The following is a 23,340-nucleotide window of genomic DNA, read 5'->3' as shown; positions in this document are numbered from 1 at the left end:
GGATTGTACATAACCTATGAGGAGAGACAGTAGATCCAGATGTGCAGATAATTTGGATGCAAATGCAGAACAGCAAAGGAGACAGGCTGGAAAATTGTAAGCAAAGGCGTTACAGGTAGTGTCAGCAGGTAAATAATACATCAAATAGGTCTCTAGACTAACAAACAACAGAGAAAGGGGCTGAGAACTTAAATACTGGACTAGCAAAGTAACTAAAAAGAGACAGCTGAACAGCATTTGGGGAACACTGGGGCTCCATCTTCTGAAAAAGTGTAGGTCCTGCGATGGCCGGGAATCGAACCCGGGTCAACTGCTTGGAAGGCAGCTATGCTCACCACTATACCACCATCGCTTACAGAAGAGCAATCCTGCTGCACAGTCAGCAGTTTCTCTCAGGAATTCAACTGGGAAAGGAGGAGGGGAGGTGGGAGGGGGAAGGAGGCGTGATTTCTAACCCCACATAGGATAAGCAATAACCACGCCCTGTGGCGCCGGGATTGGCCAGGAGCAACATTGGAGGGCACGCAGCCCAGCGATTTCATGAATAGCTCTTGAGAACGGACAGCGATTTCGAGTGCGGACATTGAGAGTGGACATTGAAATGAATTATGGTCACCTACCTTCCTTAGCATAGTAATAATAATAATAATAAGTATAATAATTGTAATCTACACATTGTAGGCTACACAATCTACAAAAACATGCAATAATATAAACGGTGTTGTGTTCACGTTCATAGCTCATATAATATAATGTATCATATCGTTAATTTCAAGCTCAATTCTTACCGAGAGAAAAGGTACAGCACTGAAAATGTAACAAGCAATAGTTTTTTAAACATCTTTATTTTAAAAGATGAAAAACCCCTGGTGCTTTAGTCCCAAGCTTCAATGCTCCTGGCCAATCCCAGCGCCACAGGGCGTGGTTATTGCTTATCCTATGTGGGGTTAGAAATCACGCGGGATGCAGGGCGGGAGAGAGGAGCAGGGGGAGGTACAACAGGCAGCAAGCAAACAGAGAAGAGTACTGGAGAACTGTAACTGCAGTTTCACTCTGAAACAACCGTATCGGCACATGAATGAGAATTACAAAACTTGTTTTTACTTAATGTAATAAAAAAAAGGCTTATACAGAGTTTGGTAAGGATGTTTCAGTTCTCAGCCACTACAGCCTCATACCTGCAGACTCTTGGCCCCCCATCCGGGTTCAGTCAAGCCAGTATAGAGCTTGGCAGGCCACGTGTTGCCACCAATATTTTACCCTGAGATACTATACCAGCCAAACTTTCACAAAAATGTGGTTGTCTGTTGCTGGTCACATGCCCAACATTTTTCAACGGAGAGCCTCATGGAGATGCCGGGGATTGAACCCGGGGCCTCATACACGCAAAGTATGCACTCTACCACTGAACTACATCCCCCTGCTGTTCCAGGTTCACATTAGCTGCTTTTCGCTATTGTATTTCTATACAAGAGATCAGAGCAGCTGATTAATTAGTCACAAAGCTAAGATCACAATCAAATATCAAACAGAGCATTAATTTGGTCTATATGTCACTATGTCACTATGTCACTATTGGGCTGTATATATAGTAAATTCTCAATTACTTTCCTAGTCTTTTTTCCAGACATAACATCAGAATGTGCTACCTTGTTGTCACCTCCAACATAGCAGCATTTCCAAAGGTCAGAACTTAGCAGTTGTCACCACTGCAAATAATATGTCCACGTTGTCGGCAGGATTCGAACCTGCGTGGGGAAACCCCAATGGATTTCTAGTCCATCGCCTTAACCACTCGCAGTATGTCTGCGACCGTCATGAGTGACGTGACTTGACGTGACGTGCCTTGTTCGGATGAGTCACGTGACTTGTTCGGATTTGTTTGGAAAACCTTTGATCTCGTTCGGACCTTTTGTTAGGACCATATCTCAATGGTTAGGACCTGTTCGGATCTGTTAGGACCTCGTTCAGGAAGTAAGAAATGAGGTCATGTAGCCTACCAAAGTTAGAACAATAATGTATTAACTAAAACTAAAGGAAGATTATTTACTAGACTTAGACTTAATTTATTTGTCCTGGAAGGGAAATTCATTTTCACTGTCCTGTAGCCTACATTACAAAGAAAAATTCTTACACCAGTGTACACAGAGGACATAACAAAAACAGCAGCATCCATCAACAGAGACAACAACAGTATGGCAAGACAGACAACACATCAGCGGGGGGGGGGGGCCTGCTGTTCAGAGCAGCTATGGCTGTGGGAGGGTCGTCACACTTTATATGCTATTACAGTAAGTGCATGAAACCCATGACCAAAATAGTTGTGTTACTAACAATGGTTGGAATTTGCCTTTTTCACAGTAGCCATTTTGTGTCTAAAAGGCAGGAAGTAACACAGGTGCAACCAAAACATAATTAGTTTCCAACTCCCAGTCCATTAGTTAGGTGTTCCAGTGCTGGGGCCCTCATTAATGATTTGCTTGCACCTGTGTCTACCCTGCCTTTTAGACACAAAATGGTGGCTTGAAAAATGATTACCCTTTTTGCTGTGTGGAACCCCCTCAAGGACCCCTGGTGGTGGTCCCCGGACCCTACGTTGAGAACCACTGTCATATATGGATTAAAGAAACCAGAAAATATTCACATTGTCCCAGGGTCCCCCATCTGATAAGATTGTTGCTGTTGTGTTTTATTACATAAAGTGTATGAAACCCATGACCAAAACAGTCTTTCTGTCATTATCGTGTTACTTATGGATGGAATTAGTGAAAATAAAGTAGCCTATTCCTATTTTTGTTGAGGACCCCAGGAACCCCCTCAAGGACACCAGGGGGGGTCCCCGGACCCACTTTTGAGAACCACTAGGAAGAGGAATCGTTGCAGCTACTAACTCAATTTGTGTAACGCTGGAAAAATCGATAAAAATGCTGTCATCATTGCTGATAGGTATATTTTTGATATATCGGCTATTCTGCCCCCCCCCTGTGCGTATTTATTTACCATAAATCCCCCAAACTAGTTTACAGCCGCCGTCACCGTCGGTGACGCCCCCTTATCGCCTTGTTGCTCCAAAGTGCAGCGTTTCATGTGAAAGTTCATCATGACCAAGTGGATTTGGCCCAGGAGGAAAGAGGAAACGGACTTGACGCGATGGTTTATTCATAATTTGGAACGAGACTAGTTTCACAAACTGTCTTCAACGTGCTTGCTTGGTGTTCGGGGGGGAATAGCGTAGCAAGCATAGCTAACGTTAAGCTGTTTTCGAGTAAAACATGAGTCGAATCGGCGAGACGAGCGCGGAGAAGTCGGAAATCACTGCTTCCTCACAAACAGCAGACCTCAACGGACGAAAGAGGATGAAAATCATCTACATCACTTACCTCATCGCTGCTCTGGATATAACATGGATGTTTTTACAGTTTTCTATAACTCCTGTAAGTATCATCTTCTTCCCTCTGACCCAGGTGCACCACAGCATTGCAGGTACTGGTAGGGGAGACCGGGGTCAGTTGGTTCATGTTGTTATATAACACCCATATGGGTGTATTGCACTTAGAACGTCTCTTCTCTACCAATGCATTGCTGTCATATCCTGTTCAGTGTTTCCCAAAGACTGGGTCGGTACCCACAGGTGGGTCGCAGGAGATTTTATTTGGGTCGCCAAATACATTTTGCAGAATTTCTTCCACAGTAATTTATTTAAAATGTGTATGTTTTACTGAGAGGAAATGCAAACAATGAGACAGCCTGTAACTCCACTGAAATGAATGCATTTATAAAGTATTGGTGTGTGCCTATATGTTTCAATAACGTGCATAAGCATGTGTCTAAAAAAATAGCAGATTAAAAAACATATTTTTTCGATGTTTGTTTTATCTTGGTCCGAGGGACATGTTCTATATGGTCTCTCCTGATTCTAAATATAGCTGAATCGCATGGTTTGAGCACCCGGAGAAAACCCACATGAACACGGGGAGAACATGCAAACTCCACACATAAAGGACCTGGGACGGACTGGGGTTCGAACCCGAGACCTTGCTGTGAAGCAACAGTGCTAACCGCTGAACCTCCGTGCCATCCTTATTTTAAGGAATTTCCCCTCTGGGACTAATAAAAGTACCTATACCTACCATGACCAAGTAAAACTATTGTTTATAAGCATTGTTTTGTTCCAAACTGTTGTTTTGTCCCAAAATACACGTCTTTTGTTTTGTATCATTGGATATCAAAAATGCACAAATTGTCCCCATCTCAGAATGCATTGACCTCGTCCTTTGAAACCAACAGACTTGACCCGTGCGTTTGCTCTGGAAGAACAGCGCCCTCTACCTGTTGTAAGCAATCCAGTAGTAGACGCTGATAGAGGCTGACAGGTTCTCACTGATGATATGACAATGATGTATGAATGTTAAAATCCCACATGGCTCCTTTAATTTTGATGTATGACACTACTCACACTGTACTCCATGACACGAAGTGGTGCACAGTGACAGCGCGGTAAGGCTTTGTGAACCAGAATATCTGAAACAAGGTAGCCTGTGATATATCTTTGCACATTGAAATTATATCATATTTTTTTGGTCTCTCTCCTACAGTATTTGGCCAAGAGGCTTGGCTTCGACACCTTGTGGTTTGGCTATCTGCAAACCACAGTAGGCATAATTCAGCTGCTTGGGGGTCCTATGTATGGCAGGCAAGTACCATTTTGTTGACACAGCATAGAAAAGTTTCTTTTACAGACTTTTTGTATGGACATAGGACATGTTTTGCTGACAGAATAGACCTTATTCGCTAACCCTGGACGGCACCATATTGTTGACATACCATCCTGCACGCACACAGCGCTGCAGCTGACAACTAGTAACAGCCTTGTTGTCGTTTCTGTTCCATTACAAAATAGCGATGGTAATGACACCAATAAAAACCCCACAGTTGTTGTTTGTATGCTGCCGTTAATGCCTGTAATAAATAAACAAAAGAACGAGGTGAACAGACTTTGCTGTGAGGAGCTGTCAGAAAGTTTCACCTGTCTCAACTAACTATCCACACACCTCTCCTGTGCTGCTCCCTTCACGTCTGAGGACGGTAGAGATAGAAACAAACCACGGGGACTTTATTGCTGTCATTACTACAGCCATGCCTAATGCAGGTCACCATCCGAACACAATTGGAACGATACAGGTAACGCTAACAGCGGCTAGCTTCCTATAAACGCTGCTCCACATAGGCTGTCACTTGAGAGCTGCTGCGTTATGTCGACAATATGGCGGTGGTGGGCGTGCCAGTACGTGAGTGACGTCAATCGAATAAGGTCTATAGCAGCCAACAACACTCTTCCTGCCTTGCAGAATATGGTGATCTGTGGGTTTGATTTCATGTCGCTGGCAGGTTTGCAGATCTCTTCGGGGCGCGAGCAGCCTTGTCTCTCTCCTCTGCCTCCACTGTGGTCTTCTTCCTGTTGCTGTCAGTAGCAGATAGTCCCACCATGCTGTTCATCCACAAACTCCCTGCAGTCTTCATGCATGTCATACCTGGTAGGTAGGCACAACTCTTCTTCATGCATGTCCTACCAGGTAGGCACAACTCTTCTAAATATCCTCCTCCCTCAATTTGACATTTTCAGTCATCCCAAAGGACCTGCATTTTGATGTAATATGGATCATTCATTCATCATTCCTGTTTGTCTATGTACAGTATCTATCTAGCTAGCTAGCTAGCTATATATCTATCTCTCCATCTATCTATCTATCTATCTATCTACCTACCTAGTACCTACCTACCTACCTACCTAGCCACCCACCCACCCAAGTCTCACCCAATCACCCACACACCCACCCACCCAAGTCTGGTGCAGATTGAAAGCATTAGCAAATGTAATCAATCTAATTTGTCTAATTGGAACATTTGAATGGTTGGTATATCTTCTGTCAATTTAGGTTCATACTGTACCACAGGTGTTTTTAGGCAAAATATACAATATACAGTAATATCTTCCCATTTAACTCTGAGGTGGCCTTAGCCAATATGCAGCATACGAGGCACCAACCTGTTAGATATGGAGCGTGCGCACTAGGGGTGTCAAAAATAATCGATTATAAGATGCATCGCGATGCGGACGTGCACGATTCTGCATCGATTCACAAATGTCAAAAATCGATTATTAAATTTTATTTTTTATTTTATTTATTTTATTTTTTATAATCAAATAAAATATAATGGAAGTACATGCAGTTGTTTATTTTAATTATGGATCATAATACAATGCAATTCCAAATGCACTTTTATTTTAAAAGTAGCCACACAGTGAGAAAAAATAAATCATGTATTGCGGAAAAAAGTGATGCATCGATTTAAGATGCATCGAGATGCATCGAGATGCATCGATAATCGTACTCGAATCGAATCGTAGCCCTCTGAATCGTAATCGAATCGAATCGTGAGGCCAGTGAAGATTCACAGCCCTAGTGCGCACCCTACTGTAGGTAGTAGGTACTGAAAAGAAAAAAGATCTCTGTAAAATCACCCGTAGTAAACAAATGATTCTCGTTTACTAAATCTAGCTCTGCTGTGTGTTGTTGTTTCCGGTTTCCTGAAACACGTTTCCTGTGCATCCTCCTCTCTGCAGGGGCTCAGGTGGTGGTGGCAGACCTTTAAACACGTTTCCTGTGCGTCCTCCTCTCTGCAGGGGCTCAGGTGGTGGTGACAGACCTTTAAACACGTTTCCTGTGCGTCCTCCTCTCTGCAGGGGCTCAGGTGGTGGTGGCAGACCTTTAAACACATTTCCTGTGCGTCCTCCTCTCTGCAGGGGCTCAGGTGGTGGTGGCAGACCTTTAAACACATTTCCTGTGCGTCCTCCTCTCTGCAGGGGCTCAGGTGGTGGTGGCAGACCTTTAAACACGTTTCCTGTGCGTCCTCCTCTCTGCAGGGGCTCAGGTGGTGGTGGCAGACCTTTAAACACGTTTCCTGTGCGTCCTCCTCTCTGCAGGGGCTCAGGTGGTGGTGGCAGACCTTTAAACACGTTTCCTGTGCGTCCTCCTCTCTGCAGGGGCTCAGGTGGTGGTGACAGACCTTTAAACACGTTTCCTGTGCGTCCTCCTCTCTGCAGGGGCTCAGGTGGTGGTGACAGACCTTTAAACACGTTTCCTGTGCGCCCTCCTCTCTGCAGGGGCTCAGGTGGTGGTGACAGACCTTTAAACACGTTTCCTGTGCATCCTCCTCTCTGCAGGGGCTCAGGTGGTGGTGGCAGACCTTTAAACACGTTTCCTGTGCGTCCTCCTCTCTGCAGGGGCTCAGGTGGTGGTGGTGACAGACCTTTAAACACGTTTCCTCTGCATCCTCCTCTCTGCAGGGGCTCAGGTGGTGGTGGTGACAGACCTTTAAACACGTTTCCTCTGCATCCTCCTCTCTGCAGGGGCTCAGGTGGTGGTGGTGACAGACCTTTAAACACGTTTCCTGTGCGCCCTCCTCTCTGCAGGGGCTCAGGTGGTGGTGGTGACAGACCTTTAAACACGTTTCCTGTGCGTCCTCCTCTCTGCAGGGCCTCAGGTGGTGGTGGCAGACCTTTAAACACGTTTCCTGTGCGTCCTCCTCTCTGCAGGGGCTCAGGTGGTGGTGGCAGACCTTTAAACACGTTTCCTCTGCATCCTCCTCTCTGCAGGGGCTCAGATGGTGGTGGCAGACCTTTAAACACGTTTCCTGTGCGTCCTCCTCTCTGCAGGGGCTCAGATGGTGGTGGCAGACCTTTAAACACGTTTCCTGTGCGCCCTCCTCTCTGCAGGGGCTCAGGTGGTGGTGGCAGACCTTTAAACACGTTTCTTCTGCATCCTCCTCTCTGCAGGGGCTCAGATGGTGGTGGCGGACCTTTCAGAGCCAGACAAACGGGCCGATAGCTTATCGAAACTCGGTCTGTGTTTTGGTGTTGGCATGATTGCTGGCTCCACCTTAGGTGGCACCCTCAGCAAACACTATGGGTGAGTCTGTGTGTGTGTCTGATGCCTGTACAGCACTGCTGTTTGTTTAGCAATCTTGACTTAGGGGACATTCAGACCAAAAGCGTTTTTGGAGCTGCCAGCATCTTTCTGCAATTCATTCTCTATGTAAGGACGTGCTAGACGTGCTCCTCTTGTAATGAACGCACCTGGCGTTTCAGCGCTGGTGGCATCTGTTGTTTTTGGAGGAGCGCTGTGGGCGTTTTAAAGCTCAAAAAAGTTGAACATTTAGAGGAAAAGCGCCCTGCTCATCTTTTTCACTCCTCCTATCTTTTCGCCTCCCGAGGGATTTTCAACATCGGCTGCTGCCAGAATTGGCAATAATCTGGCTTTCATGTTGACAGTGAACAACATCAAACAGACAGAACCAGCTGGCTACCGTCCGTGTGGTCGTTGTGTTCTGATCCGTACTGCACGTGACGACAGGGGAAAACAGAGCGCAAAAAAAACGCTCCGTGCGCTGTGTTTTGTGCACAATGGAAGCGCTCTCAACATGATTTTCATAGCGTTCTGACTGAAAAAAACGCTTTTGGTATGAATGTCCCCTTACTGTTCAAGATCAAATTGAATGATATAGAATAGATTTAAAATGATTTTCATGGCCAACCCCAAGACAGGCATTTCTGATATTTTCAAAGGTGCTATGTGTAGCTTTTTTAAACAAGCCTCTATCTCACCCAGTAGTAAAGCTAGTCCTTTCACATACGTGCAGACTGTGACTGATTCACAATAAGCAGTTCACCTACAATACTTGTCCGTTCAGCAGTGTTCTTACCGAGTGTTTCACTTCCCAGGGAGAGCTCTGCTGCGTGTGTGGCTGCCGTGGGGAGTGCCGTCAATTTACTGTTGGTTGTAAACTTTATCCCAAAAAGCACTAAAGCTCCGAGGGACAACGCAGACAGTAAGACACACTTTCGACTGCTACACCTTGAGTTGATGATCTATTAAAACGCATGATACGCAGAGGCACGAGGAAGGCTTTACTCTAAGCAATAAGCCATATGCATTCATGCTTGGCAGTGATTTTTAGAACAGGCATTGCTAGTCAAACGTTTTTTTTTCAATCAGTAATAGGGGAGGGAAACCACTTGTGCAGAAAGTAAGAAAATGTATTCGAGCTTAAAATCACATAGAGTACATTAGAAAGATGCAATGTCATAATAGCATGTCACAAATAAAAAACAATTATTGATTTGACTGGGACTGTTACGAACGCTGTAATCTGGCAGTATGAGTGTTGTTCATGAAATGCCGTTTATATATTTTTTCTCTCTGAATCCACTGTAGGGGAAAACAAAAACAAATCAGTATTCGATCTTGGCGAAATCACAAGACTCATGAAGTTTCCAGGAGTGACGAGGACGTTCCTGGTGAAGATCGTCGGAGGTTTACCTTCAGGTGAAAACAGGGTTGAGTTCAGGCCCGACAACACGTAACAAACCGTTTATTTAAACGGAAACGGCGGTGCTTTGAACATCCTGTTGTGTGGCGCAAGCCTAACTGTTGGATCCACTGTGCACACTGCATCTTTAAAAGGTGGGGTTTATATACACGTCGCTGCTGATTGGGTAACATCTCTGACACCTCCCCCCCCCCCAAACGAGAGACCGTACTTCAAAGCCTGTTGCACACCGCTTCGAGGAAACATGACGTTCAAACCTGAAGCTGTAGCACATGGTGCACACCGTTTTGCAGATCGAACACACCCCTGGTTTCATTAAAGGAGGACTTACCCCCTAGATATGTATTAGAACAGTGATTTGAAAATACCTATGGAAAAAACCAAGAAATGACATATGCTCTTGTCTATACTGGACTCTTTGGCTGTGTTGAAGTCCAGATTTTTTTTCGGAAATCGACGCCATTACAGTTTGCCTATTGCCTCAAAAATAATTTATTTGAGAGGGGCCATATCTGTATAAATATCAACAATTAGCCAACGCTGGTGGCCTGTATGGAAAGAGCTTTGCTCAAAATGGTTGAAAGTTATATCAATTTGGTAATTCAGTGGCGAACTAGAAATTTAATTATTTTTCTGCATGTAACTCTATGGCAGTGTGTTGAACTACGTTACGAGAGCAAAGTGGCATGGGCTCGTTACAGCAGCACACCGCACAATACGACAAACCCCCCGTTCTGGGGTAACACAATGCGAGATTTCTCTACGTCATTCCCTCGTCCAAGTTGCCATATAGTCCCTTTTTCATTTTAGTTTGGGGGCTTTTCGTGATTGTTGTTAAAAGTTGTGCAAAAGTTTTTTCCTCTCAGCGCAGTGCAGGCTGCCTGCGCCTCCTCCCTCCTGCCAGACCCCGGCTGGCGAAACAGCCTGTTGCATGCATGGGGCGCTTGTAACCTCACGGAGCAACAAACAAACAGACAGAAATAGCTGGTGTGCGATTTAGAGAATACAGTCTGAGATTGGGTACAGGATTGAGGGAATCCCGCATCTGTTTGCGAAGGTGCGACTGGACAGGACGCTTTTCACAGACGGGCACAGTAGTCGGAGCGAGGCGAGTGTCTCTCAGGGCTACTCAGGGCAGAGCTGCAGATCTCTCCTTCTCCTCCGCGCATTCAGTCTGTCCAAAATCATTACCGATATAATCTCAGTAGGAGGGATGCAGGGAAATGATAGTAGCCGATGTGTTTAGAGAAGCTTTGTCACGTTGTCACGTCGTAGTATAGCGTTATATTTTACATGTGCGCTAAACTGCGACCATATTTGTTTGCGGAAATATCAGACTGCTCTCTCTACTCTCAGAGCACAGAGAGCTCTGCTCTGCTGCGCGCGCCCGCGGAGCTTGGAGCTAGTGCATGAGGTTTACAGTAGGACTCTCTCCCGCCTGGCTGGGCTGGAGACAGCTGCTTCCAACTCGGACTGATAATATATACATCATCATTCGAGCTTATTCAGGTAAGATATTAATAAAGTAGTGACACATTCAGCGGGAAACTAACTATAATTAAGACATGTGCCAACTTTGACGACGTTTGGTTCAGTATTTTAAGAGCAAACTTCAATAGGAATAGGCTTGGAGTTCTGAGGAGCCGAAAGGGTACAGGGGGGGTAGGGGAGTAATTATCTTGAAATCCCATAGTCTTTGGGTCACCGTGACGTAACGACGTGTCAAATATCCCATTCATTTGAGAAAAAAAAAAAAAGCAGTCTTTGACCCTAAGAGGGCGCTTATGCCAGGTATGCTGCTGAAAAATGATACAAATGGTAAAATGGCAACAGTTTGGTGTCAAATGTGGAAATTCTGACCAGAATTCTTCACACATCACCCCCAAAGTCATATATATTGGTTAAAAGCTGAAAAAAAGTGTTTTGGAGGTAAGTCCTCCTTTAAAGACATGTTTGCATAATGTGATCCTCAATACATCTTCAGTGTCTCCCCTAACATTCTGCAGGCCAGGCCAACGACGCCCCCGCCAGGCCAGATTATTATTTTTTTTTTTCTTTTTCCCCTGCTCTCCCCAAAATGTAAATAAACGTTTATGACATGTTATTACAATACAACAATACTGGTGTTGACAGTAATAGAAGATGCCAAATCATTCAAAACTATAAGCATTTTGCTTTTAGGAGCATTGTGCCAGCGTGCGGCGCTGTTCCAAAACGTGTCAACGTGTGTCGTTGCCTGGGAAACGCACATCCCATAATACAACTGTTTGCATCGCATCCAATAATAGTATGATGATACTTGGGATGCCATTGCGAACATAGATGCGAACAGGTTAGCTAAAAGTTTAGCCCCTACCGTTTGCGGTCGGGGGACCGTTTCGTAATCCCTCCAGGCTTGAAAAATGTTCTAGGGGAAACGCTGATCTTCAAAACACTATTTACAATAGCGAATTTAAGACAAACGTGTTCTAAAATCTATACTGCATGTACTGTACTGTCAGTATCTATGTCCCATGAATTGTAAAAAAAACATAAAACATAATACACGTATGAATAATAATAATAATAGTTAATATTTCTCCCTACAATGTTCCTGTTGTGCTGTATGTGAAGGAGAAATCACAGTAATTCACTCTCTTGGCCCTGTCTTGCAGTAATAGCTGTAAAATCTGTCGTACAACATCGACATACAAATCAAGCTTGACAATCTCCAGAGACGGCGAAGAGGAAACAATCTTTGTAAATAAAAACTTTGGTTCTCTGTCCTCAGGTGTGTTTCAGGTGATGTTCTCCATCATTGCAATGAACTTCTTCAAGCTGGAGCCTGAGCAGAATGGATATATGATGGCTTATTTTGGCATCGTGTCAATGGTAAGTGAGCAGAATGGATATACGATGGCTTACTTTGGCATCGTGTGACATCATCACTGATGATCTCATCAGTGATGTCATGAGATGAAAAAACATCTTATGACATCACTGATCATGTCATAGGCACTGATGTAAACTTAAGGGGCACACACACACACACACACACCCGCGCGCATGTAAACTTAATTAAGGGCAATACAAAAAATTGAGCAACACACACGTGTGTGCCAATAGTGCAGGCGAGGCCACACAGCAGCCGTGCAGGGCTAGTGAGCCCAGGAATCGAGCTTGCGAGATGCCTAGTCATCATCATCAGTATATAAATGGGAGCTAGGGCTCTGTCTGTTTCTCTGTCCCACTGTGATGTCATAAATCCCACTGTGACATCATCAGTGATGTCATAAATCCCAGTGATGTCATAAATCCCACTGACATCATCAGTGATGTCATAAATCCCAGTGATGTCATAAAGCCCACTGTGACATCATCAGTGATGTCATAAATCCTACTGTAGGGAAGAAGCTGTGAGACTGCGCTGACAAAAGGCATCTAAAAAAGTTTGGCTGGGTGCGTCAGTGCAAAAGTACTTACAATAGAGGTCTTGCACCATGTAAAATAAAGTAAGTCTTTTTTTGCTTGATCTCAGCCTCTGGACCTCCTCTGTGGCTTTTTTAGCCCTGTCATATCTGGTGTGCGGGTATTCCCTTTGACCTCTATTATAAATCCCACTGTGACATGTCACTGATGAAATCCCACTGTGACATCATCAGTGATGTCACGGATGAAATCCCACTGTGACAGCATCAGTGATGTCATACTGTAAATCTGACATCATCAGTGAGTGACGCTGGTCTCATTGGCCACACAACAGGCGAGCTGCTAAACCTCACACTTCAGTGAAGTTGTTAACCCGAGAGGACATGTTGCGGAGATGGGCCCTTTATGCCACAGTCATCATGTGCGCTCTCCTCCTGACGGTGGGGTTCACCCTGTTCACGTCTCAAGTCTTCCCAGCAATGGTACACAGCCGGTTGGAAAAGGAAATGATTTTGACTGAGAAGAGCCCAGTGTTGGAGCCATGGAAGAACCCGACACCCCCTATTTACATCGAGTTTTATTTCTTCAACGTGACCAATCCAGAAGAGTTCTTGAAGGGAAAGAAGGCAGCAGTCAAGCAGATCGGGCCATATACTTACAGGGGATACAGGCCAAGGAAAAATGTGACTTTTCTGGAGAACGGCACCAAGCTTTATGCCGAGAACCCCAAAACCTTTGTCTTTGTCCCTGAGAAGTCAGCTGGTGACCCCAAAGTTCATCTCGTCAGAACGGTCAACATCCCATTGGTGGTGGTGATGAATAAGCTGAAATCCTTCAATATCTATCTACGTTGGGGCGCATCCATATCCATATCCATATTCCTGAGCACCGAGGACATCTTCATGACGAAGACCATCCATGAGATGCTGTGGGGCTTCAAGCACCCCCTGCTAACTTTAGTGCACAATCTGCCCATATTCTCCCCTGAAGTGGATGAGTATTTCGGCCTGATGTGGAACAAAAATGGAACCCATGACGCGGGGGTTGTGTTCCACACTGGCAAGGGGAACTTCCGGGATTATGGCAAGATTGACACGTGGAACGGCATGAGGGAGTTGCCTTGGTGGTCTTCCAAACAGAGCAACATGATCAACGGCACAGACGGCACCGTCTTCCACCCTCTGATCTCCAGGAACGAGTTGCTCTACATCTTCGCTGCTGACCTCTGCCGGTCGATCCACCTGGCCTATGTGAACGATGTGGAGTTGAAAGGCATCCAGGCCTACCGCTTTTCACCCCCGGCAGATATGCTACAGAGCGCCAAAGACAACCCGAACAACGAGGGCTTCTGCGTGCCAGCGGGAGACTGTCTCGGCACCGGTGTGCTTAACGTTAGCGTTTGTCAAAAAGGCGTTCCCATCGTGCTGTCTTTCCCCCACTTCTATCAGGCGGAGCCCGAATACATCGACGCCATCGCGGGGCTCAACCCCAACAAGGAGGACCACGAGACGTACGTCGACGTCGAGCCCACCCTAGGGCTTCCCATCCGCGCCTCCGTTAGAGTTCAGATCAATATCTTTCTGAAGAGAATGGAAGGCTTCCCCAAAACCAGAAAGATAAAGGAGACCATTTTCCCCATCATGTTCATCAATGAGAAGGTGACTATCGATGATGATTCGGCATCCCAGATGAAGAGGCAGCTCTTGATCGTGACTCTGGTGTCCAACATCCCCATGTTCATCCTTGGCGCCGGCCTCGTTCTCCTGCTGCTGCTCGTCGTCTTGCTCTGCCGACGCCGTCCGACTGAGGCTTGTCATTCTGTCACTACGGCCAAGGAGGAGACGGCGCCCCCTCAGGTCAGCGACACGTTTGAGGAGACCTCGGAAACGCACGCCACCCAGGCCACGAGGAATAATGGCTCTGACATTGAAATGTCTCCAGTGGAGGCGCAGAATGTTGATGGAGGCTGCCCAGAGTCTGGGGCGCAGGAAGGGGGCTGAGGGAGCATTAGTACTGGGGCACTACAATACCAATGGGTGGGGATTTCTCTCGTTTTTTTGACAGCTAGCAAGATGTTGCTCCTCGCTGCTCGATTATGGCAAAAATCATAATCCCGATTATTTTGACTGATATTGACGTCACGGTTATTTAACGTGATTACTACATTGACTTTGGCGACATCATGTCTTTATTCAACTTGAAAACATTTGGCTTTTTAAATACTGGATTTCTTTGAACTTGAATTATGAACTTGAATTTATTTCTTTGTTGTTCAGTTCAATTATTATATTCAAAGAATATAATAATCGAACTGAAAGACAAATAAATAATGAAACGTGACAGCAGGAGGCGGAAGTGGTACGGAGGAGTCAGCCTTAGGCTAAGGGCTAATCCAGGGGTAGGCAACCTGCGGCTCTTTAGCCCCTCTCATAAGAGCAATTGTGATGTCATCAGTGATGCAAAGTTAAAGGAACACTCCGCCCATTTTCAACCAGCTTTGTATCATTAGAACATCAGTAGTATATCAGAAAACTGTAAACTGTTTTGAAGTCTGTCATTTAATTTGACAGTTATTGAGTTTTAAAGTGTGGACCAGTGACATCACTGGTCCACACTAACTCAAATGAATAACTCATTAACTCAAATCAACTCTCAATAACTGTCAAACTATTCATCATTCATCTAGTTTGACAGTTATTGAGAGTTGATTTGAGTTAATGAGTTATTAATTTGAGTTAGTGAGTGTGGACCAGTGATGTCACTGGTCCACACTTTAACACTCAATAACTGTCAAATTAAATGACAGACTTCAAAACCGTTTACAGTTTTCTGATATACTACTGATGTTCTAATGATACAAAGCTGGTTGAAAATGGGCGGAGTGTTCCTTTGAGCAATTGTCATGCCATGCCAATTGTGATTGGGTTGAGATTGACGCATGCTTTTACTTTAAAACGTACAAAATCTTCCGGGGGGATACAGCCCCCGACCCCCTAGGGTCCAAGGCCCACCCACCATGTCTCCAAATCCTATGGGAAACACTGCTGTGTGAGTGAGTGAGTGAGTGAGCAAGCCAACATGTTACTGTAATATACTTTATACTAAATAAACATACTCCAGTTGTTCTCTTGAGCTTTATTGTCTCCCGGCCTATCTCAATTATGTTGTATTGATACAGTGCTCCATAGAAGTTATGGCAAGCTAACACCGTTTTAGTTTTGCAATCTCAAACTCAATGTACAGTAAGTGTTCGGTGTGTCACTGACAGCTCGAAGTGGCGCTGAGGTCTTACATTGTCTTGGAAGGGTCTTGAAAAAGGTGTTAAAAAGTATTGAATTTAACTTGAGGATTGCTGCATACAGTATACCCTGTTAACTGCTGCGGGGTTCCACATTTCTGGGTGGTTGTGACGTTCGGCTGATTCGTACGATAATTCCATCCATAACACAATGTCGGAATGTAGGACTAATTGGTCATAGGGTTTCATACACCTTCTGTAATAAAAGGCAAAATATGATCAGATGGGGGACCCTGGGACAAAATCATATCAAATGGGGGGCTGTGGTCTGATGTGTGTCAGTTTAGGGGTCCTTGACGTGAAAATGTTTGAGAACCAGTGTCGTAGACAAGGCAACATGAAGACAAACATCACTATTACAGGAATGACGAGCAGCGTCTCAGGATCACACCAGGAATGCATGGCACCTGTCCTGATTCTGAATATCTAATTACACAAAAACATGCAAAGGAAATAGGAGTTATTGTAGCCTAAAACATAGAGATACAATACAACTGTTTCTCCACATTGTATATTGGTACACTAAATATGAAACTGATTGGCTGGCTGATTTGTTGGTCTGTTTTTTTACTCTCTGTGACCCAGCTTATATCCAGTTCATAAAGCTTTTCTAAACAGCCAGTGTCTGGTAGCTCTTTCCTGGGAAAAAAAATCCTCTGTGTTTTATGTTTCCGGTTTGTTTTGAATAAACAGAAGACGAACTGGGTAGTTAGCATAAGCAGCGATAGCCAGTTAGCCACCATGACTGAACAGAGAAAATAGAAACTTAAACTGCATCAACTCAACACAAAATCCATGCTGTGTTTTACTCACTCAGGTGATCCAGGGAGGAGTGATCTTTGAGATCAGCGGAGTAACTGACAGTAACAGATAAGCTGAGTAACAGCTGTGTGTTTCCTCACTCAGGTGATCCAGGGAGGAGTGATCATTGAGATCAGCAGAGTAACAGCTGTGTGTTTCCTCACTCAGGTGATCCAGGGAGGAGTGATCATTGAGACCAGCTGAGTAACAGCTGGGTGTTTCCTCACTCAGGTGATCCAGGGAGGAGTGATCATTGAGATCAGCAGAGTAACAGCTGTGTGTTTCCTCACTCGGGTGATCCAGGGAGGAGTGATCATTGAGACCAGCTGAGTAACAGCTGTGTGTTTCCTCACTCAGGTGATCCAGGGAGGAGTGATCTTTGAGACCAGCTGAGTAACAGCTGGATGTTTCCTCACTCAGGTGATCCAGGGAGGAGTGATCTTTGAGATCAGCAGAATAACAGCTGTGTGTTTCCTCACTCAGGTGATCCAGGGAGGAGTGATCTTTGAGACCAGCTGAGTAACAGCTGGATGTTTCCTCACTCAGGTGATCCAGGGAGGAGTGATCGGCCGGCTGACGGCCAGATACTCTGAGAGCTCGCTACTGCTGCTGTCCATCGCTGTCGCTGCTTTGGTGGGACTGGCCCAGGTACGCGCGCGCACACACACACACACACACACACACACACACTAGAGAGCTGCAAACCCGAGGGTACCCTCACGGGCCCCTCGGGCTGACCAAAACGGGCCGAGGCCGGGCTTGTTTTTTATTTATTTTTTATTAATAGGTCCGGGCCGGGCCGGAGTCGGGCCGTTTCAATAATTCAATTAAATAATGTTGTATTAGCGTACTCGCTTGATTTGACACAGCAGAGCACAGTCAGTCAAAGAGGAGCAGTGCACAGACACTCCCCCAGCCACACAGTCACACACACAGACCCTCACGTGACGTTAGTAGCTGTAGACAGCTCCCGAAGAGAGATAGAGAGAAAAAACAAGCCGTTTGTGCTGTGTCCGTCCATGTACAGCGAGCGGACAGCTCCCGAACACAGAGAGAGAGAGAGTCAAATAGAGAGACAGACAGAGAGAGGCTGCGCAGGACGGCCGCGCGGCGACGCAGCACGCGGAACAGAGAGGGAGAGAGATGTGTCATTATATCGTAATATTGGCTTCGGGCCTCGCAACGGGCTCGGGCCAATTCATTTTATAACTCCTCCGGGCCGGACCGGGCACGGGTCTGCATGTCACGGGCCGGGGAGGGCTCGGGCCGAAATTTCAGGCCCGCGCAGCTCTCTAACACACACACACACGGTGTAACCTCCCAGTTTTCCACAACAGATGTTTGGCATCTGTTGTTGATATGACATTTCAAAGTCTAGACCCCACAGCAAACAGCCATTAGACCTCTGCCATTGACTCCAATACCCACAATGCCTTGTGGGTAGGGGTGTCACGATACACTCAGTTCACGATACGATATGATACACGATATTTGGTTCACGATAACGATACGATATTTTAACAATATTTTTTTGCGACCGATTTGTAAGTTGAGGGGGCATCCTCCATGCTAATTTTGAGTAATTTCACCATTTTCATCCTCCGTGTCTGTAACATAAAAGCAATGAAAAGGAGAGCGAGCATGCAATCAGATGCAGATCAGTGCCACCATGTTCAGCTTCTTTTTCTCACGATATGAGATTTCATCTCAACGATATATATTATATTGTGACATCCCTACTTGTGGGGAACCAACATTCTTTTTCACGCTCTGATGACCTGATCATTGCTGCTACCCGCTGTATTTGCTCTTTCCATGCTTTGTGATGAATGGTTATTGATCTCAGATATTGTTTGTGTTTCTCCCTGCAGGCGTTCATGCTCAACGTGTTCCAGTTCTGTTTCATCGTGGTCCCCATGATGTTCTCCCTCAGCATGTTTAACGTCATCACAGACAGCATGCTGACCAAGAGCATCCCCTCCTCCGACACCGGTGAGTTCATCTCAAGCCTCTGTCTGTTTTTATGCACTTATAGATTGTCTTTTGTTCTTGTCTGTCTTTTCACAAAGTACACAAGCATCCACGAAGCTAAATTCCTTCTATGTGCAAATGTGGTTATGGCCAGTGAAATGATTGTGTTTCTGATTCTAACAGCAGCAGTCATTCAAAGGTTTGACTTTTGCACTGCGGCTAAATACACACATCTGTGCAGTTGATGTGTGCTGGCTGCTGATTGGCTGCTGATTACAGTTCAAGGTTAAACTATGAACCTGATCAGGGAATCGCTGCGCAAATGCACCAATAGTAGCTAGCTACATATATGTGGTGGTTATCAAGTAAAACTACCAAACATTTCTCGGTTACAGCTTCACAATTGCTGAGATTTGCTGCTTTATTTTCCGTTTCATATCGTTATAAAATACCCCGAACCCAGCTCAGACGAAGCAAAAAATCCAAAGAATCATTTGGGCTCTTGTGGAAATAATCGATAATGAAAATAATAAGGTTAGTTGTAGCTTGGTTCCACACCACAGAACTGCCTGGCTAAGTTTTGGGCACCACATCACATTATTGTGTGGATCCCTGCTTTATTAAGCAGACAGAGATATTCTGATAGACAAATAAGTAATTCTGTATTTTATATGTCTGCAAAACACACAAGCAGACAACTCAGATTTTTTTTGCCCTTCGTACTGTATGTAGCATGTGGCACTCAGTGATGATGACACTCAAATGAAAGGTAGTTTCTGAAAAAGAAGAGATATTATTTTACATAAGACACATACAATAAAACGGCCACTAAGACACATTATAAGCTCCAAGTGTGAAAATAGCAATTTCAAACCAAACTAAACAAGGAAAACTAAAACCAGCAAAACCCTATCCGGAAGAAAAAATGCAAATTAAATTTAAAGACCATGAAAAGGTTGAAGCCTTGTTGCTCAGCTGTGTGACGTCTGCTCTTGCAGGCACCATGCTGGGACTGTGTGCCTCAGTTCAGTCTCTCCTCCGCACCGTGGGGCCGACGATCGGCGGCTTCCTGTATGAGAACTACGGCGTTTCCTCCTTCGGTCTGATCCAGTTCATCGTCAACATCGCTGTCTTCCTGTTCCTGCTGCAGCGCGGCTCCAGCAAGGAATCCGGCCGCAAGGAATGAAATATGTCACTCTTGGCTAAATTCAAAATCTCTTTCTCATCTTGTTTGTTGAGGAGATGATAAATCCTCAATCGATTTTATAATAATCATCTTTTTTTTAATCACTAATTTCGTATCACCGTTTGGAAGCAATTTGGGAGATAATTATGTGGCGTTCTGATTTTCACTCAGCAGTTCTTTGGCCTGTGATGGTGGTTCCATATCAAACCACTAGATGGCAGCAAATGCACCGTTTCTACCTGATAACACTCATACACTTATCACTCTGTCTGGTGCATTACTCCCAGTATATTGGCCAGTCGGTGTCACCTAGCAACAGAAAAACAATTTTAATATAATTTAAAATGAAATTGTATTTTCTTGGCATATTTTATTTATTCACGCAATCTTCAATTATGTGTGTATATATATATATATATATATACTGTATATATATATAGTATTTTATCAGTCTGGGTTTCAGTGGAGAGTTTTCGTGCCCGATGGTCTAAAAATGGTCAAATATTGAAGATGGCTAATAACAGCTGCTTTAATACAAAAATATTGTATTGGCCTTCAAAACCAGTCAAAATCAAAATCAGTTGAACCCTGATACACTACCTGACACTTTATTTTCAATATATTCAACATTTTATTAAGAATAATAGTAAATATAACTATGAAATAACACATGCTGTGATCAGAAATTGATAAACAAATCAAAACTATCTTATATTTTATATTCTTTGCCTGGATGGAAATGGTTTGGAAAGAAATTCATAGATAGGATGAACACTATTTATCTTTGTCTAAGAAACTAATTTCAAGCATAAGCTTGTTTGAAAAGAACATTGAATCAGGTGGGTCTAGAGACCGTTGACTGGTATGTAAACTGTATGGAGGAGTTTTAGTTGACACTTGCTGTACTTATTGATTTGAATGAGACATGAAATGGTGAGAGGAAGACTGATGAGACAGAGGGGAACAGAGCTGCAGAAGGCTTAGTATCTGCAGATGGAAATCATCCAGCACCTCTGGACTCTGAGTTTCACACTCAAGTCAACCACCACATTTATGACCAAATTCTAAATCACAAACGCAGCAAAACAAAAGACATAATGACGATGAGCAAATCCTTGCAGCTTTATCATAATGATCTATACTGCATTTTGTTGTTCATCAGATTTACCGTTTTTGGCCACCTCAGTCGCCAAACTGGAGCTTTGTTGAAGTGATGCCACCCAATCTGCAGCAGGTGTCTCTTTGTTCAGAGAAAATAAATACAGAATGTTTGTGAAATATCGCATCTTCTACAATCCCAGATAATCATGGTCTTGTTCTGAACAGTAGGGGGTCAGAGGTTTTACAGACCGAGCCGCACTTAGTTCCAACAGATGTCACTGGTGTGATTTCTGTGGCAGTTTGGCTCTGCCAAATATCTGTGGCAGCCTGCCAGCCAACAGAGACACTGTTACATTCACATTATGTCCCGAGTACAGCAAATAAAAGGATTTTACAAAGACGGCCTCTGTGTTCTATTAAGTCAAAATCTATAAATACTATTTTCTTAATTAAAAAAAAAAAGTATTAATTTGAAGCAATGAATTTGTTGGCTGTAATTGACACACACAGCTATTACATGTTGCAACCTGTTGCAGTCAAAGTACAAATTGATTAAACGTTTTCTAAATATAGGGGAAAAGTGTAGAAATCCAATTGTGAAATCTTTTATAGTATTTTTTTCTATTGCTATTGTAATAATTTAATATAAATTAACAGCGCATGCAATAACTACCGGTAGTTATAGGCCGAGCTTCATATTAGTGAAAATGAAACTGCAGAATCCTGCAATCAGAATGGAGCACCGAGAGTCAGAGTCCGTCTCCATGGAAACTGTCTGTCAAAACTCAAAAGAGTGGTTGCTGGTAAAAATGGTTAAAAATTAACTCATAAACTCATTTCCTCGTGTAATTTTGAAAATGTAAAGTCTGCTCTCTAAAGACGGCGTTTCCAGGAGACGTTAAAAAGAACAGTAGATGAGTGATTTCAATTGGTAAATCCAAAACTGTCAGCTGACCGTAGTCAATGCAGCTGACACTGTGGTTCTCAACCCAGGGGTCGAGACCCCCCCAGGGGGTCGCGAGGTAACTTTAGGGGGTTGTGACATGATTTATGATCATAGGGCCAAAAAGGTTGAAAACCTGTGCTGCTCCTTAACACAATTATTCTGCACTTGACCACCATGGAAACCAGAATATAAACTGCACGATCAGATGCAGAGTTTGTAGCATTCAGATTTTTACTGTTGTCTATATCTTCATTTATTTGACATTTCTACACTAAAATTTGTATTTCAAAATAAAAGTAGATCCGGACTCCCAAACAGGAACCATCTCTCCAAATGGTATCCCTCCACTATGTTGTCTGCTATCAATAAAAATGCTATTTGGTGAAATTATATGTTCTAAAAGGTTCGAGCGGACCAACACAGTCATGTGATGTCATCAGTGACGATGTTATGTCGGTCTGAGGCCATATAAGAAAAAATTGGCAAGGCGAGGAATCTAGTCAATAAAAATGCTAATTGGTGAAAGGTTCGACCGACAGTCAGTTGAATCTGAATCTTTTCACAAACCTGTTGAGTTTTAAGTTTTCAGTCAAATGAATGGAAGCTGAAGTGAGTGTATTTGTACGACATCGTCAGTAACTCTGAGCCGACTGGAGCCGGATTGTTCTTGAAACAAGTTGATTTGCATTGGAAACCAGTGAAATGATCAAAGCCCAATGGCAGATTTCCTCACTTATTTGAAGAAGATAATAATTTACGAGTCAATAATAGAGTCAATTGTTAAGATGGAGATTTTTGCTTTTTTTAAATGCACATGCAGTTTGAAAGGACACACTTGCGGAAAAGCGGCATGTTCTTGAATTCACTCTCTCTGTCTCTCTGACACACGGGGTGAATTTGTGAGGTGTCACTGTATCTGTGGACCCAGGGGGGCGGACATGGCATGCAGCGGGATAGGGGGGGAGGGGAGGGGGGTGTGTAGGTGCCTTGTTACACTTGGCCCTTTGAGTCCGGGGGAGCGGGGACAAAGCTGCTGCTGTTAACACTCCTGACGGGGACCTTTGGGCCCTCTGAAACTTTAATGTGACTCTGCGAGCGACCTGCGCTCGGCGAGGTCAGAGATGAGCACCGCCTCGTGTCGCGAGCGCGGGAAACCGAGCCGTGGCGTGGGCGGGGGCGGGGGGGGGGGGGGGGGGGGGGTCAGCCGCGCCGCTCCGTCCCACCCCCCGCCACACCATA

At 44.5% G+C, this 23,340-nt stretch overlaps 1 protein-coding gene and 1 pseudogene across 2 annotated transcripts; both read left to right on the top strand.

Annotated features, from left to right (window-relative positions):
- Nucleotides 1-3,120: 3,120 nt before the first annotated feature.
- Nucleotides 3,121-21,493, top strand: slc67a1 (solute carrier family 67 member 1). Its single transcript, XM_083652975.1, has 10 exons — nucleotides 3,121-3,434; nucleotides 4,596-4,693; nucleotides 5,389-5,534; nucleotides 7,838-7,970; nucleotides 8,783-8,889; nucleotides 9,276-9,386; nucleotides 12,161-12,261; nucleotides 17,444-17,545; nucleotides 18,769-18,889; nucleotides 19,867-21,493. The coding sequence occupies exons 1-10, from the start codon at nucleotides 3,273-3,275 to the stop codon at nucleotides 20,052-20,054; spliced, it is 1,269 nt and encodes a 422-aa protein (XP_083509101.1). The 5' UTR covers nucleotides 3,121-3,272; the 3' UTR covers nucleotides 20,055-21,493.
- Nucleotides 13,182-14,798, top strand: LOC310791077 (lysosome membrane protein 2 pseudogene; annotated as a pseudogene). Its single transcript has one exon. The product of its transcript is annotated as a lysosome membrane protein 2 pseudogene (transcript).
- Nucleotides 21,494-23,340: the final 1,847 nt, after the last annotated feature.

The sequence above is a fragment of the Poromitra crassiceps genome, assembly GCF_964638095.1.
Source record: "Poromitra crassiceps genome assembly, chromosome: 16".
NCBI classification, from domain to species: Eukaryota; Metazoa; Chordata; class Actinopteri; order Beryciformes; family Melamphaidae; genus Poromitra; species Poromitra crassiceps.
The sequence above is the reverse complement of the archived record's forward strand: the minus strand, read 5'-3'. Positions and strand labels throughout refer to the sequence as shown.